At 46.7% G+C, this 17104-nt stretch overlaps 1 protein-coding gene across 1 annotated transcript in view; it reads left to right on the top strand.

Annotated features, from left to right (window-relative positions):
- The window catches only part of LOC149347283 (uncharacterized), a 60401-nt gene that overhangs the window by 19654 nt on the left and 23643 nt on the right, over positions 1 to 17104 (top strand). The window contains exons 3-5 of the mRNA XM_089585547.1: positions 2620 to 2773; positions 11155 to 11358; positions 14004 to 14259. Of these exons, the coding sequence (XP_089441673.1) occupies positions 2620 to 2773; positions 11155 to 11358; positions 14004 to 14259 (614 nt within the window). The remainder of the gene's footprint in view (positions 1 to 2619; positions 2774 to 11154; positions 11359 to 14003; positions 14260 to 17104) is intronic.

Raw genomic sequence — 17104 nt, 5'->3', positions numbered from 1 at the left:
TCAGCGCTTATAATGAGGTGGCCACTCGCCTGCAATGCGTTTTATGCTCGTGCCTTCTCTCTACCATAAGACAGGCAATAAATGTTTACTTTCTATTGAGGCGCACAGAAAAAGTCCAATTGCGAGGTTGTGAATGTCAAACCAGTGTAGCACGCATTATGATGTCATACACTAATGTTCCCCGCATTCGTGTGAAATGGCACAGAATACACTCAGGAAGCTGGTAGTCGTCCGCAGCCGAGGCGATGGCGCACACCGAGAGCCCACTTTGAAACAAACACATAACACTACAGTGAAGTGAGCAAGCTGGTTATCGTTGATGGCTGGTGGATCTATAGCGACTTCCACCGAGCGTTATTTGCAGTAGCTTCCTTAAGATATAACTTGTTGTTGGTTGCATGAGTGGTTTAATGCTTTGAAGCCTTATGTGGTCTGTAAGACAAGTTGTTACGGAGGGCTCCGCATTGATTCTTTAACCTGAGATTCTTTAACAAGCGCTGGCATCGCAGGGAACATGGGTGTTTTTTCATGCCGCCTCAGTCGAAATTGCGGCTGCCAGTAACGCGTCATTCCTTAACAGTAAATTCGCTAAATTAGACTACAAATTACCTACTCCGGGCTCTTTCTCCTTGACGCCGCTTGTACCCTCCGTCAATTTTAAAGAACTGTTGCCATTTCTGTTCCTAAAACTCCATGCAACTCCTTAAGAGTTTCCGTTTTGCCAAATTTTTGGTTTTGAAATTCTCTGAAAGGGGAAATTACCCGAATCTAGCGGCCGCTGTGCCCTTGCTTTCATCGCCGGCAACCTCAGGTACTGGATCCGAACCCCCCTCCCCCAACACGGCGAGTAAACTGTGCACAACTCCAATGCGACTGGAGCCTTCCTGAACCGCGGTTTCTGGTCGTCAAAATTCTGCCGTGAATAAGAAGCGATGTTTACTTCTCGACAGTTCGTGCCATGTTTCTGCTTGAACTGCATGTTGACGTTGTTTCTTCTTTTTGACGGTCAGAACCATAGAGAGCCATAACAGAGCACGCAAAAGGCATTTCAAGGCAGTTGCCGTAGTTTGGTTCCCGCACATGAGACCAATTATATCGTGCTCATAATTCATGTAGTTTCGTCTCGTTTTCGAAAACATTTCTCCGTTCATGGCAGCTGTTTCTTTTCCTGGAGGAAAAAACGCGCAAAAACGCATGTGGCGAATTGTGTTGGGTCCTTTATTTGAAATTGCTAAAAGCGGCTTGAATACAACTCACTCAAACATAGCGAACATTTCATGCCGTTGGCAAGTATGGCTAAAAACAAAATGCTACGGTTTCGCCTTCGTCAACGCCCGACTCTTTTCTGATGCGCTTAGTGGTAATTCCGTAATAGGCACCATTTGCCATAGGAAATACGCAAAGCATTCAGAAAACAGGAAACCCGGAATGATAAGTGCGTTGTGCTGGGGTATTTGTTCCTTTGAAATCACGCTCATTTGAGGTAGCCGGGTGTGATATTCTAGAAGAAAAAATGCAGCAGCGTAATTGCAACATGAAGTCAACCATTTTCTCATAAATACCACTTTATCTAAAGGTGCTCTTGTGAAACCAAGGCGCCCGTTTATACCCATCGTCTTTTCTTTTCTCTCTCGTAATGCCGTACAACTAAAAGATCGGATTGAGCCAAGCCTCGTTTTGCTACGCACTGTCTTGGAAAAGATAAACGCAAGCAATGTTTACCTTTGCCTCACCCAAAAAAAAATATATTTAATCCCGACATCCCCTCTGACTGCGTTATCCTTGCAGGACCTCTATTTTTGTAAGCAATGCATTCTTTCTGATTTTGGCGCATTTAAAGATGGGTTCCATAAATTTAAAAAATGCTCAAGATATCAGCGGGTTTTCAAAGTAACAATACTTGTTAGAGTTAACGCATTTTCCTCTATTCATGGCACCTGTCCACTCACCGTGAGATTCTCGCACAAAAACAAAAAAAAAATACCGAGATTCCAGCGGATAGCGAAAGCACCGGTTACACACAACTCTAAAACAGTGTAATACCTGTAACATTCCGACAACTGTAGTAATTATTTGGACTACTCCCCTCCAATTCATCACACAGCCAGCGCAGTTTCCTGGCCAGATGAATGTAGCGTCGAAAAAGCTCGCCGTCCATGTAAAACGCGCCGCCGTGCTCCTTCATTCGTCACCGTCGGCACCAATCCGCCGGTGCAGCATAGACGTGGTGGTAATCCATGCAAGTAAGTAACGTTATAAGTGTCTTACTGCCACGAAAAGCCTGCAATCATTCCCCATGACCTATGTCATCGGTAGCTGACACGGGCCGAAATGAGACGAAAACTGAATGAAATGTTGCAAAGTATGGTCCTAGGGTGACGTGTTTTCATGACGAAGTTCAGAACTGAATTTCCATCACGTTCCTGCCCCGACAACTGTGACATCATTTGCCACACTCTAAGTTGCCGGTAGTAGGTAGCAATGGTAGATGACGGAATGGAACTAAAACTAACCGAAAATTAAAAACCATTGCCCCGAGGAGTGTTTTTAGTGCTGCCACGACTACATTTATAGAGCGCTGTGTTAACTGACCATGTTTGCTTGGTTTGTCCATGCCAGCGGCAGGAGTCCAGCTGCACTAACCTTGGAGCAGGTGCAGTCCCATAGCCGCGCCGAGGGTCCCCGCCTGAAGCGCGCGGTGGGCCTCTACGCCACGGTGCCAGGCGCTCCGAAGGCTTGGTTTTACATCGCCAGCCGCTTCGGGTCGGGAAAGGTGGGTGCAGAAAGCTTTAGGACTAGGTAAGGTAAGTTGTTGGGCGAGTTGGCAGCACTGTGTTGTGTCCCTGCCTTTGTCCTTCTTCTTGTCCTGTTCGTTGCGCTGTAGTCATCGGAGCTTTGGGGCTATAATAATTATGATATGGCAGTGAACAGCAGCGCACGTACGCACACCAGAAGCAAACAAACTGGTACTTTCCCCAAGAACTGGATTTTCATGTGCTCTTACTAATTAGGCATGCAATAATCGGGGAAAGCAGTCGTGCCACGGCTTCCTAGGGAATGTTTTTTTTTTCAGTTATTCCTGAAATTGTTTTGTGCCATTCTCATGCTGCATAAAGACCGCAGTCCGCAGCAGTGGAAACATAGCAGGCACTCAGTGCCTCTGGTTAAAGCCTTTGACTCCGTATGCGCTCTGCTATTTACATCTATGCAGAACAAATTATCCCCGCGTTAAGCAAACTTTGCGTGGCGGATTCGTTTTGGAAGTCTACTGTTTCGTTCATTTTTTGTCCAGTAAAACATTATTACCTTCTGCAGCCGCAATGCTCGCACGCCTGCCTGGACTGAAAAACATCGCGCGGTTATGCAACGTGATCTACACCATCAGCCAAGCTGCGTCTATGCAGCACGAAGGCATCTCGCATGTCCTTCCGATTAAAGCTGTCCTGTGCCAGTTTCTAGCCTGCTTATCACCGCGAATTTCCTAATCTCATCCGCCAAACTTTCTGTGCCGCCAATTTCTTAGAGCTTACGTATTCATAAAAGTGATGACAGAATGCAGACTCACGGGCTTCGCGTTGCGCTCCGTGCCTTCAGTTATGACTAGAGGCCGGATTTTTAGGTACTAAAAAGCACGTTTTAGGCGCCATAAATAGGCGGCTAAAATTGCATTTTAGGCACCTAACGGAGAAAAATAGGCACTATAACCTTTATCAAAAGTGCACACAGTTCCGAACTTCGGCGCGCAATATCTGCCGTAAGATAAAACAAAAACACAGCAGGAATAATTTGGGACCTTAAGCAAGGTGCGAACATTAGAAGCTATTTTTTTTTCAGGCTGTCGCGCAACTTTTCGTACAATACACATGCTTCAGCAGTGCAAAAGGGACGGTTACTACCCTTTTAAAACACTTTGGTATACCTCGAAACAAGCAATTCGCTTGTCGTGTACAAAAGTAGAAACAATGAACACCTTAACAGGAGGCGATGTATTTAGAAATTGATAGAAACATTGCCGATTCAAAGCATCTGACAAATGAGTTCAGTCCTCGCTTACACAGGAATTTAACTTATTTATTGCAGGCATACACGATGCTTCAACATTAACAAATATGCTGTCATTTGTGTAAACAGTGTTTTATAGTTCTGGCTTCACGTGTCTGGAGCCACGCGACTATCAAATGGTGCTTGCCAACAGAAGGGTCTGGAAACCATAAATACGAGATGCTGGAAAATGTTACACACAGTGCTGCTTAATGCGGAATATGCCGAAAAGAATGATAGTTCTGCACGGGCCTACGTACATCCACGAGGATCCATGGTAAAAATTCAGGGGGCACTTTGACTGTCTAAAGTGCGTAGAGGCGAAAGCGTTTTCCGCACCACTTTCAGTGCTTCTGTGGCACTGGTGGCGTCACATGTAATTGAGTACTAATTACTAAGTCATGACAAATCACTAATTAATGGTTAATCACTGATTAATGCCTGAATACTAATTACCTGCTAATTAAGCTTAAGCTTAAGCTTCGCCTTTAGGAGTGGAACGCGACAGCGTGTTGTAGCGCTGCCAGGGAGTCCACAAAGTAGATGTACTATAGTAGCGTAGGCTGCATAGAAGCCCATACGTTCAAAACATGGCGGCTCATGGTGCGCAGCCAGCGCCGTCTTCGAAATGCGTGGACAACTAAAAAGTGACGTCATAATTAATACAAAAACGCGACGTTGAAGTCACGTGTTTTAGTGACGTCATATTTGTGACGTCAGCGTCACGTGCTGCTTGGCGGGAAAAATAAACTGCTGAACGCCGCGACGCTTCAGCGCGACACCCGACACGAGAACGAAGAAAGAAGACACGACGAGTGCCGACCACCAACGCTATTTTTAGGTAGTCAGTTCTCGTTGTGCCTTTTTTCTTCGTCCTCGCCTCTGGTGTGGCGCTGAATGTCGCAGGTGTAGCGCTGAAGCGATGAAATGTGACGCCGCCAGACAGGTTATCGCTCGCACATCGTGCAACCGCACACCTCTTTTTTGCGTGCGGGGGCCCCATGGCCCCAGACGATGCCCTTTTGGGGCAAAAGCGACAGAATCGCACCCAACCGAACGAAACTACACAGAAGCGCTGGCAAAAGGGAAAAGCGGAAACTGTACACGAACGATGCACACCAAGAACTCGAGCAACAAGCAACGAGGAAAAAGTAGGGCTAGCAGAATGGTCAAAAGATATGACAAGTGTATGACATCAGAGCACCGTCAACCTTGGCATCGTCCCGCTGCCATTGCCGCTGCTCTGAGCGAACGCTGTCATAAAAATTTTTACAAAGCAAGCGCTATACTTTCTAACAAAATGCACAAAACTAAAACATTTTAAAAAGTAATCACTGCAATTGTTTTCGAATGCTTTTGAAACACAAAATATGTCCCATTTATTTTCCTCTTCTAGTCGTGTTTGTCCACTCATTTCATTTTGGCGCTTTAGTTCCACCCCTAATTTGATGTCGCTAGCACTTGGTTCTGGACCGCATTCGGGCTCCGGCTTCGCGACCTATTTCAACAGACCTTGGAGTCCACGGAACGCCACCACCCGTTCGGCGCGATGCCTAGCCGTTTTTGAGGAAAGGAAATGGCGCAGTAAATCTCTGTCATCTCGGTGGACACCTGAACCGCACCGTAGAGGAACGGAGGAAGTGGCAGTGAAAGAAGAAAGACGAAGATGGCCCGTAATGAAGGAAATGAAAATTGTATTTGAGGAAAGAAAATTACGCAGTAACTGTCTCACATATCTCGGTGGACACCCGTCAAAATTCAGGGGGGGGGGGGTGCACTTTTTTGACCTAAAGTGTGGTCACTGATGTGTGGTTAAGATGTTAAGCTTCGCCTCTAAGAGTGGAACGCGAGAGCGTCTTGCAACGCTTCCAGGGAGTCCATAGAACGCCATCGCCCATTCGGTTCTACGCCTCGCTCGTCGGTAAATTGGTTTTTGAGGAAAGGAAATGTATTTCTCTCTCATATCTCGGTGGACACCTAAACCTCGCCGGAAGGGAAGGGAGGAGGATGGCAGTGAGCGAAGACACCGTATTCACTAGACGTGCCTTTGTTCATTCCAAACCATCGAGCTGGCATGGCGGAGTGGATAGCATTCTCGTCTCGCACTCCGAAGACCGGGGTTCGATTCCCGAGCTCGGCCAATTTCTTACTAGGTTTTATTTATTTATATGGCCTGACTAGAGAAGTTAATTAGGCTAATTGGGTAATTAAGCAATTAACTAAGCTCAGTCCCACTTACTTGGAGCATCACTATATGGTCCCTTCAATTGGTTGCATGGTTACTAGCCAAAGTACAATTGGCCCCGTTTGAAATTGGCACACTGTGACGTCACGACCGTTACGACCAACTGAAAAGCGTGACATTCGCTGTCGACAACTGCTGCTTACAACGATGAGACATTAAAGGCTTTCGCCTTAAAATAAACATCATCCATCTAGAAATCATTGTTAAAGCTATAGAAGCAGTAGCAGGCAAGCATCATCTCCAGGTTGATTGGCTCAAATTTATGCCTCCCGTATTTCAGCGTATTTCAGACCCCTCTTCTGTAAAATAGGGCATTTTTAGGCACCGACGTGGGAAATAGGCATTTATAGGCACTATAAAAGTAATATTAAACATATTGTGAGCACCTAATTCGTGCTCGTATGCAAAAATGGTGCCCTACGAAGCGTTGAGAAAGATAGGCATTTGCCTATAATCCGGTCTCTAGTTATGACACATGGCAAGACTTTCACTTTGGAAAGCTGAGAAGTATAGCGCACTTAAGATAGAAGTCCGCCTTATGGGTATCGGTGTTTTTAATGTTGAACAGCTGCGTAATATTTAATAAAAGTTACACGCATTTGGAACTAGTTCCTTCCGGAGCCGCTGATTATACTATCTGATTGTTTCTGCTTTCGGCGTAAGCCTTCTTCGCTGCTCGTTGAGCTGTTCTTTACACTTTTGCAAGTTATCCGAACTAGATCCTTAGATTTTGGTTGATGCTTCAATTTCGTATCAGTTCGTGCGGCTCCCGTGTCAGCTGTGAACAATATCTGATAATTTTCTGCAGTAGCCACTCCACCGAACCTCGACAGTGGTAAATGAACACCACTGGAGAAGCCTTTTTCTATTAATCAGCATTTCAACATGGTTCATGATTAAGATCATTGCGATGGTTTTCTTATTCTTACAACTCATCCAAGTATTTTCGACCTGGTACGATTTTGTAGAGAATGTTTGATTGCGCCCCTGTTTTCTTTCGTTTTTCTGCCATTTGCCACTTTGCTCCGTCTATGCTGATACAGCTAGGTTCTTGTCTGCAATACACTTTATTCACACACTGCTCTGCGCAACAGCCCTTCTCCTCGCTGAACTCGCCTGGTTGAAAATAAGCTTAGTAGAGGCCCTCGCTATCCGAGCTGCATGGCGAAAACGGTACCGGAAGTCACATGCTAACGCAAGGACCACTGGTAGCATTTGGCCGATGGCGCAGCCATTAGTAACGTTGGACTCAGCATCGTCGTCTGCGCACGCGTGAACACTCTGAGACGGCGGCCAACTAGCGAGAGAGGATGCCCTCAAATCCGGTTTCAAAAAATCTGTTAGTGACTGCGACTTTGCAACATTGAATACACACCAACTAGCCCAACTGTCTTCCATGATCAAAAAATCTGACGTCACTGCCCCTCCTAAATTCTCCCCTTCCTGCATGTTGAAAACATACAGCCAGCGTTTAATACACATGCGCAGTTCCGGTTAGCAACTGGCGCAAGCAGCAGCTGGCGGCTGCTGTCACGCACAAAACTGCCATTTCGAGGGCGCAGTTGTCGCTTTGTGGAACCATATCGCGCCAGTGCTTCCCACGTGTGTTTATTTTCAACTTTAGTTGGTTGCAGTTAAAGAATGAAGTGGTCAATGCCGCCCAAAGGAGGAAATTTAAGCCTCTAGAAAATGGCATCGACTCGTTGTCGTGACGTCACTGTTATTGTCTTTGCACCTGAACCCCGATGCGGTGTCACCGAAGCAAGAGCAAGGGCCTTCTTTAAGGGGTATTCGCCGTGTCGCTCTCTGCATATAGCATATATAGCATATATCTGAATATAGGTTTCTGGGTCGCAAACGAATTTTCACGCACTCTCAAGAGGGTGCCACATCTAGTGAAACAGGCGGATACTGAACTTCCTTGCTTATTATCCGCTGGTGCCGTTTTTGTATTTGTCCAAGTTAATCCATTTTCTACAGTTCACTCGCTTCGCCTTCATCTAAACTCGGAACCTGAAACAAAGTCCCTTCTGCTGCTTCTGCCGCGCATGCCCTGCTCATTTGAATGAATTTTTGTGACGTTAGTCACATGACAGAGGGCTGGCCTGCAGTATTTAGCCGTCGCACCAACCAGGCAGTCTAGGCAGCTGGCGCAAAAGGTGGCAGACAGCCAAAAGAAAAACTCCCCGCCTCATTCCTGTCGTTCACAGCAAATGAAAAGCAGCTGCTCTGTCGTATTCTATACAACGCCACGGAGTTCCAACAACCCTCTTTTTAGCGTGCTCTGTAAAAATGAGTCCAAGTCCTTCGGTGTTTAGGGTCTGGGTGAAAGTGGTCCCTTTTACCTCGTCTGAATTTTATTCCATTTAAATAATTCCGCATTCCTTCCAAGACACAAGAGTCCAAGAATTTCTTTAATCGCGGCTCAGACAATACAAAACCGCCGGGACCTAACCCTGTGACCGCGTGCGCTACCGAGCGCAAGCCGATCCCGGTGGGCCTTGCTCTGAGGGAGATAAGGAACGGCACTCTAGCTGACACAAACAAGGCGTTTTTATTATAACAACAATAACGCCAGCTAGCAACAATATACGGTACGGAATCGAGGACGTCCAACTCACCAGCATTGTTACGAGAGAATGTTCGCCCACGCTATGGCAGGAGAGATACTCCAAGGCCGAACGGGACGAGATGCGGGAGAACGTTCCTCCCCACGAGGCCTCGCCCCGCTGGCGGAGAGCGGAGCGTCGTGCTGGAACGTCAGCGCGCGTCCAAGCTCCCGAGCCGAAGGGCGCTGTTTCCCCCACGCGCGCGTGATGGCACCCTTCCTTGTTAGCTAAGGTAACTAGCACGTCTATGGAGGGTGCAAGGCGGGGAAGCCAGCCACGGAGGACCAGTAGGGCGTGTCCCCAAAATGTAAAACATCATTTTCCTTAAACGCGTTCTGCAGAAAGCTATAGGTAGCGCTCTCGAGTCCAGTTGGCTCGTCTTATGCATGACGTTGGTAATTCTATTTAAAAATTTCGAATTTTATTATTTTTGCCCTAATACCGCTAGGAGAGATATTTATGTTCATAAGCTGGTGTATTTTATGTTAGAGTTTGAATTTGGCGGCTTCTTGCTGTATACATTTCTAGGAGTTAAGCGATCTAATTAGTGGGTAATTTACAGATCACTGCCACGTTAGAGCCTCCACATCTCAGTAGATGACACAAACTAGAACAGAGCTGCGCACCGCAGAAGTAACTCATGCCATATAGAAATACAGTGAAACTTCCCTCACGGCCACTTCGTCCATACACGCCATAACACCAGTTCATCCGCGTAAAAAGGGAAATATTAGTGCGAAAGCCCTGTTCCACTCGAAAAACCTCGAGCAAGATCTTGGAATGCTTGAGTGTTTGTGCCAAGCGGATAAATAAATAAGAAAATATCAAATAAATATCTGCGACTATGGTTTGAACAAGCGGCGGTGCTAACAGATCAGCTTCGCTGGCACTGAGCGAGAGCACTGGGCTATCGCCGCGGGCGAGCACGCCTTGTTTTAAACTGCAACACACGTTCGCGCTGTTCATTGCGCATCGTCATTTTCATTAACTAATGCTACTATCGTATTAATATTCGCGCATCGAGTTATGCGGTAGTAGTAAGAGAGAGGTGTGCGCTGCATGCATTGGCGTGAACAACGCTGTGGCAGAAATATGGCCCTGGAGCAATAAGTGTTGGCATTCACAACATTGCTGCATTAACGCGGCACTGGAGCACAGGCCACCGGCACACATTGGGTAAATTGGAATTGGTGATGAAAAAGTTGAAAACGCGCATAAATAGGCTCCTTGGGTCAGTGGACACCTCAATCGCGCTTTCAGGTACGTGGCAGTAGTGTCCCCCTAAAAAAACTGCTTTCATACACTACTTCAACCTCGGCAATGATACACCGCCAGCCATTTTTCGAAGGGCGGTTACAGTGGAAAGAGAAGAGTAGCGAGATTTATCATGCCGTAGACGTACAAGCACAAGCGAATACTGGTTGTACGTACGGGAGCTTCGCAAGCGCAATGCCAAGCGCGAGGCCGGGTAGGACCACTCCACTGCGCATGCGCAGCAGGCGTACGTAAAAACAGGCGTACGTCTCCGCTAGAACGTCTTCGGTACGCTAAGTGTTTCTAGTATCGCAAGGGCAAAGCAATCTCCAACCGGACAATGGTTGCCGTGGAAAGAGGAGGGACGTTTGGTGGATGCCACGTGGATCGCCCGAAGGGAAGTTACCTTAGAAAGAGAAGGGTTACGTGAGACCGTAGGAAGGCGTCCTATGGAAACTCTCCGGAACGAAGTTACCGCGAAAGAAGGTGGGCGTGGCGACAACGAAGGGATTGACAACCAGAGGACGGTTACCGTAAACGGAAGACGGCAGGACTAGCGTGTTGGCAACGTTACCCGGAGTGTAACCCTGCAAGAAGGAGGAGATTTATAGTGGAAAAAGGAAGATATGGCCAGAGCCAAACCGGAAGGTGGTTACCATGTGAATTATACGGAGGGTGGTTTCGGTGGAACGAGGAGAGTGGCTATGGCAAAATATAAGCAATACAGCACACTATATTTGCTTCAGCTGCTGCAAAACGCGCCGCTTGAGTAGAGGGCCATTGGCGGCGCTGCACTCCTAGAGCGGTGTACTAGAGATAAAGGCTATCTCAAAAACAAATATATCAGCAAGGTCAAAGTACCTCACTGGAGCTATGTATATATGAAGTCGCTCTCATATTCACTACCTCGACATATTGCAAAGTATAAATACTTTAAGAGCTTTCGCTGAATCCTTCGTTACACCATAGTAACCATTCTGTGAATTTTTTGTCGTTCCATCGCAGCTGAGCTTGAGCGAGGTTTTCGATCCCGCTGTGCGCTGTGCCGAACACGGCTTCCCCATGGATCATTCGAAGAAAGTAATTTGGACCTTGCGGCATAGGAAACTCCAGAGCATGCCTGGTGGCCGCCACTTCCTGGACGAGGGCGGCCGGATTCCGAGCCTCGGACAGATCATCACCAACCGACCATTGGCTTCTCTGCTCAGGGCGAGTGATGTCGGCACCTCTGCGCAGTTTAGAGAGCAGTCTCCAACCCTCACACATAACGAAACAAAAAATAGAAACATGACAGAAGGTCAATGCTAATACCGAACAAAAATTTGTGGCAGTGAAACTTTACGACTGAACAGTGTAAGCGTACAGCAGGAGCACCTGGCCACACAAGAAAAAACCATTATGTCACGAGGACTGCAGATTTTGTGATGTATTATTCGAAGCCCGAATTAGTTCTTAAAATTCAGCGACAGCATACGCACCGTTCGGCTACTGAAGCCTAAACCGAAACGGCATGACAGAAACAAAAAATGAAGTTTAAAATATTCACCAGGCCAAGGCGAATTCCACATGGTGATCCATGCTTCCTTATGTCTTGCGCATCATTTCGATAAAATAACAAGTACTTTTAAAGCAACCCTCGAGGCCGAAAATTACGTACGCAATAGTACTGCCGACCTTACATTAGGGTTCATTTCAATGCCCGCCAGCCTGGTATTCCAAAAGTATTACAACGCATGTGACATTCTCGAGAGCCTTCCCTTTCAGGCATACGTGGCCCTGATTTCTCACAAGAAAACTTTTTTTTTGACAATCCTTGGAGAGATTTTATAATGTCTGTTGATTCTTTACGGAGCTTTAATGGTTAGGAATACTCTTGGCGCTTTATTATACTTTGTTTGCTATCAAGCAAACCAAAATTTGTTGTCACAGCACAATAAGCATATAACGCCGAACACGACGTCATGTACCTCTGAGAAGGTACAGTGAGGCCGGAATGAAACGCGAACAGCGCATGTCAGGAAAACAAAATATTTTACCTGCCTACTTTCAGCTGTAGTGTGCAGCTAGCCTGATTCATGTGTCTGGATAAAGGGTCTGCCGAAGGGCATAATCGTAAATACGTTGTAAAGGAATATTTCGCTGCAAAATAGAAATGTATGACATATGCGTGTTCGCGTTTCATTCCGGCCTGACTGTACCTCACTGAGCCATAGTCGGCCACAGACATAGTCACAGAGTCGGCATGCAGGCACGGGCACCTGGGCCCCATCCAAGTGACCCACTCCAGTTAGCTATGCACGAACGCGGATTTGCTTCTATTGCTATGTGTATAATGTGTATTGCCCAAGTGGTTGTTTTTGTTTTCATGGGAAATCATTACTAAAAGCCGGCGGCGAGTGTTAGTTTGTGCGCCCGCAGATGGTACAGAAATACCCCACATGGCAAAATAATTAGGGTGTCGTCATCATGCGGCCGTAGAACGCACACCGCGAGCCGAGCACCGCCATTTCAAACTACACACGTCATTCGTTATATGTACTCCCAACTGGCCGACCTCAATGTGGCGCCAGCTTACTATACGAGGGGGTACCCAAAAGAAACCGGACTTATTTTTGTTTGAACTTATTTGTTCACATTTTAAGCACAGACCTTCAATTTCCTTCAAAGTATTCCCCACTTGCAATGATACGCTTGTCGAATCTTTCATTCCATTTTTCAAATTTGTTTAATTTCATCCTTTGTGATGCTTGACAGTGCCTCCGTCGTTTTTTTCTTCACCTCAACAGCATCAGCGAAACGCTTTCCATTCACCTATTTCTTTCATTCTAGGAAACAAAGAAAGTAGCACGGGGCAAGGTCGGGAGAGTATGAGGGTTGAGGAATAGGGGTCATGCCAATTTTGGTCCAAAATTGTCGTAGAGACAGGGCTGTGTGAGCAGGGGCATTGCCATGATGGAAAAACCTGTCACCCGACCGCCACAAATCTGGCCGCTTCCACCGCGCACTGTTGCCCAATCTTTTCAAAACATCCAAGTAGAAAGCCTGGCTAACTGTCTGACCCTGCGGAAAAAATTCTCAATGGACGACTCCTCTCACGTCGAAAATACAAATCAGCATTGTTTTGAGGTTCGGTTTCACCTGACGAGCTTCCTTGAGGTGAGGTGAATTTGAAGTTTTCCTTGGTATGATTGTTGCTTTGATTCAGGATTCGATTCAGGAACACTTGAGTTGTCCCCATAGCATCGTCCTTGTACGTCTTTCTTAATATTTCAAGAGTTTCCATTCAACTTTTTCCGAGCAAAAATTAGAATTTCACCGGTGCACGCTGTACACGAAAATCAGCCATTGCAAAAACGACATTCACACAAAACAGTCTTCACTCTAAAACTCTGCCTAAACTAGTCTGACCTCCTCCAACGACGGCACTCGGCTTACTGACTCTGGAATGTTCGTTCTATGCACTCCTAGTGGCAAAACGCGGTACCATAGAAGCTTTGCCGACCAAAATATTTAGTCCGGTTTCTTTTGGGTACCCCCTCGTATTCCTTTGTAGTTGGTAGCTGACAGCCGTGCGGTGCGCACACATGTTTTTGTGCTCTTCGGGTCGGGAGGGACTGACGACTGCGACAGAGATGTAACTGCGTCAAATAGATGAGTACTTTCTTTAAATATTCTGAAAACGGGTGTTTAGTTTATGGCTAGTTTGGGTTGCGGTGCCGGAAAAGTTATCTTTCTATCTCTAAAAACTATTTTTAATTATTCGCGGGCTTCCCTGAAACAGATGGAATACCGGCCGCTACTGATCGACGCTGTGATGATGGCATTACGATAGTTTACCTGTGGCGCATTCGCAGAGGCTAGCCGAGGAGGGACCCCGGGTCATGTACGAAGGTCCTGTGGCGCGGAGCATGGTGGATGCCGTGCGTCAGGCTGGCGGAGTTCTTTCCACCGGAGACCTGGCCGAACACCTTGCTTCGGCGGAGCCTCTCGAAGTGGAGCCCGTGTCCACCACCTACCGCGGTGATGTCACAGTTCACACAACCCCACTGCCCACCCAGGGTGCCGTGCTGCTCGAGGCACTCAACATACTCGAGGGATTCGACCTTCAAGGTTAGTCAGTGACCATACCAGTGATCTTCTAAGAAGGGCTTCGTTGAGCCATCATGCCCTCTATGTATACATGACATCGCTTTTGGTTGGCAGCTGGAGGCACGACTAGAATGGACGCTCAGCCCACTAGCTACAAGCAGCGCGGCTGTAGGTGTCCACCATGCGACGCTGGAACTCGCGCCACGAAGCTTGTACCGGTTCTCAAAGTCAGATGTGCGCGCTGTTTTTCAGACTGATGCACAAATCACGCACATTGGCGTCGTCGTCTAACCTGTGCTAGGCTTCCACTAGATTGTAATGCGCCAGCCAATTCTCTGTACATATTGAAAGATGTTATCGTGGATTATCTTTGGGTCCCGCGGATTCTGCAACGTGGGATATGTGCGTGAACTCACACGTTCTTTGGTACTGAAAGTGGTCTTCGCCGCGGATGCTGCCGGTGGACAAAGCTAGGGCGGTAAGTCGCATATACGGTGTCTCTCATGGTGGATCATCGTATCCACGACCACAGGGCGCGAGTCGCGGCTGACGATAGGAGTGCATTACATGGAGCGCTTAGACTAGGGATGCACCCAGCACCTCCGCCAGCTTTGTCTCGGTATTGGTCACAATAAGAAGCAGGAACACGAGGGGCAGTCCCAAGCACGTTCGCGAGAGGCGCGGCAGCCGAAGTGTCCGTCTTGAAACTGCACCTGGCATTCGGCGTGTGATTAGGAACGGTACCAATATATATTTACATAGAGGTCACACCCGCGCAGCAAAAGGTTTCTCAAAACTACATTCCTCACATCTGGGTAAGTAATGCTCTGATCATTTAGGAAATTCCCGAAAATGGAAAGGCAATGATGACACGATATTTTTTTCTGTCGTCATCCGTGGACAGCTTGTGGCAAATCAAGTCGATTAGTTGTTGGTTTAATGACGTCATCAGGTGGTGTGACCAAAGCGGCAGCTAGTTTACCTGCTTTTTCGCGCACAACGTCGGCAACAACGACACCAGACATTCGTCAGAAAGGGATTGCGTTAATAATAAATGACGTAAGTTAGTGAAACACGGGTCACAGTGCTTTTTCCTGAGAAAAATTTGTTTCTCTGCCTGAAAGTCTGCGGCCCGTACCTGTGCGACTAACGTTGAAGACCTCACCCTGGCAATCCACGTGGCAAGCTGAGGTACCTCCTTTTGTACAAATAGTGCAGTAGGATTTAGTTTTTCGACTGACTAAAAATTTCCGTGTTCTTCACCAAATGTCCAGCTTCACGAAATTCTCCGATTTGTCAGAGCAGTCACGTGACCTTATGGCATCGTAACAAGCTGCCCACCATATTGTGAGCAAGCTGCCCACCATGTCAGGTGACAGTGACGTGGGGAAAACCGGACGTTGCCTCAATGAGCGTCTTATGGAGCACTCAAATAATGCCTCTAACACCGCCAATAAAAACCTGGGTGTTAACTGCTTAAAGTGCCCCTCCGGTTCCTGCGAGCCTTTCCTTCATGATTGCTCGATCAACGCGAGAAATGCGCATCAAACCACACGCGAAATTATAGAAGCCGCCCACATTCTAAATCTAGGTGAAGAGTGTGTTAGCACACCCTCGATGTTAGATTATTTGAGCCAGGCACATAGCAACTTTAATGTTTAGGATTCCGAAATACGTCTGTTAGCCTTTTTTACCTTTTGGACAAGGTTGTTTTCTGTTTTCTGCTTTTAACGCCCCTTTTGGTTCTTTTATTGGTTTTAAAGTTTTTTTAATGCTCTTTTTGGCCTTCTAGTGCATTTTGTTCACTTTTTGTCATCTCCTAGTGTTTTTTGTCTCTTGTACTGCCTGTTCGCGTCATCCTTTTAAGCGTCATTCGTTTAATTACCCCTCTACCTGTCTTTTTATCTTGTTTTATTTTCATTTTTCGTTGCCTCCAAGGGTCACCCTTGCCCTCATGTGTCTTTGCAATTTTAGTTTGGTATCTTTCGGTCGCGTGCAAACACAGCAGCTGTTACCCATGTGATCCCGCCTATTTTTCGAACGTATGTATATGCTGCTCCACAATAAAATAATCAGTAGAAGTCAGCGCTGTATCGTCTTGCCTTTCTTTGTCCGTGTCTCAGGAGTGCGCTGTGTTTTTCCCCCAAGACAGTTAAGAACTGGTGGAGAGATCGCACGTTACTTTGCGGCCATATAACAACCTGACCCCCATAGCACGTGGCAAAATGCCCACCGGATTGTGACTTATATGCCTCGGTGGCACGTGGGAATGAAATTAATTCAAATAAATTAAATGAAATTACTAGCTGCCCACTGTGGCGCTTGCGCACCAGCTTAACGCAAGCTCGAGAAGAGATACCTGGCTTTCACGAGCCCCGACGGTGAATATATTTTAAACAGCCATCTGCCGAGGAAGTTGCGCATTTTTTTACCACTGCGCCAGTAGTAATATGAGTACTCTTCGCGATCTATGAACCCTACCAAAACGGTCATGATGTCATCAACACCACGTGACTTTAAGGGGACCAATCATAGCGCAACGCCAAATTTGAAAATCTGAAGACTCCCATAGTTTGGATGCAGCCCTACCCCAGAGAGAGAATTAAGGCTGATTAGCGGTCGAATTAGGAGGGATTAGTTAGTCGAATTAGTATAATAAAGATTCAACAGAAAAATACTCCAACATTCTAGCAGGTGATGACCCATGCAAAAAATATAAAGGCAATCAGACAGCTCCAAGCAGGAGCTTTGCGCGGAAAATAACAAGAATAGACATTCTCTGCGGACTCTACATGAGGCAATCTAAATGCTACTGCATTGTCTTCTTAAAGAATATCGTTAAGAAGGCCGCCAAATGTTTTCTTTT

The sequence above is a fragment of the Amblyomma mixtum genome, chromosome 4 (genome assembly GCF_055824585.1).
Source record: "Amblyomma mixtum isolate Tamu chromosome 4, ASM5582458v1, whole genome shotgun sequence".
In the NCBI taxonomy this organism is placed as follows: Eukaryota; Metazoa; Arthropoda; class Arachnida; order Ixodida; family Ixodidae; genus Amblyomma; species Amblyomma mixtum.
The sequence above is the reverse complement of the archived record's forward strand: the minus strand, read 5'-3'. Positions and strand labels throughout refer to the sequence as shown.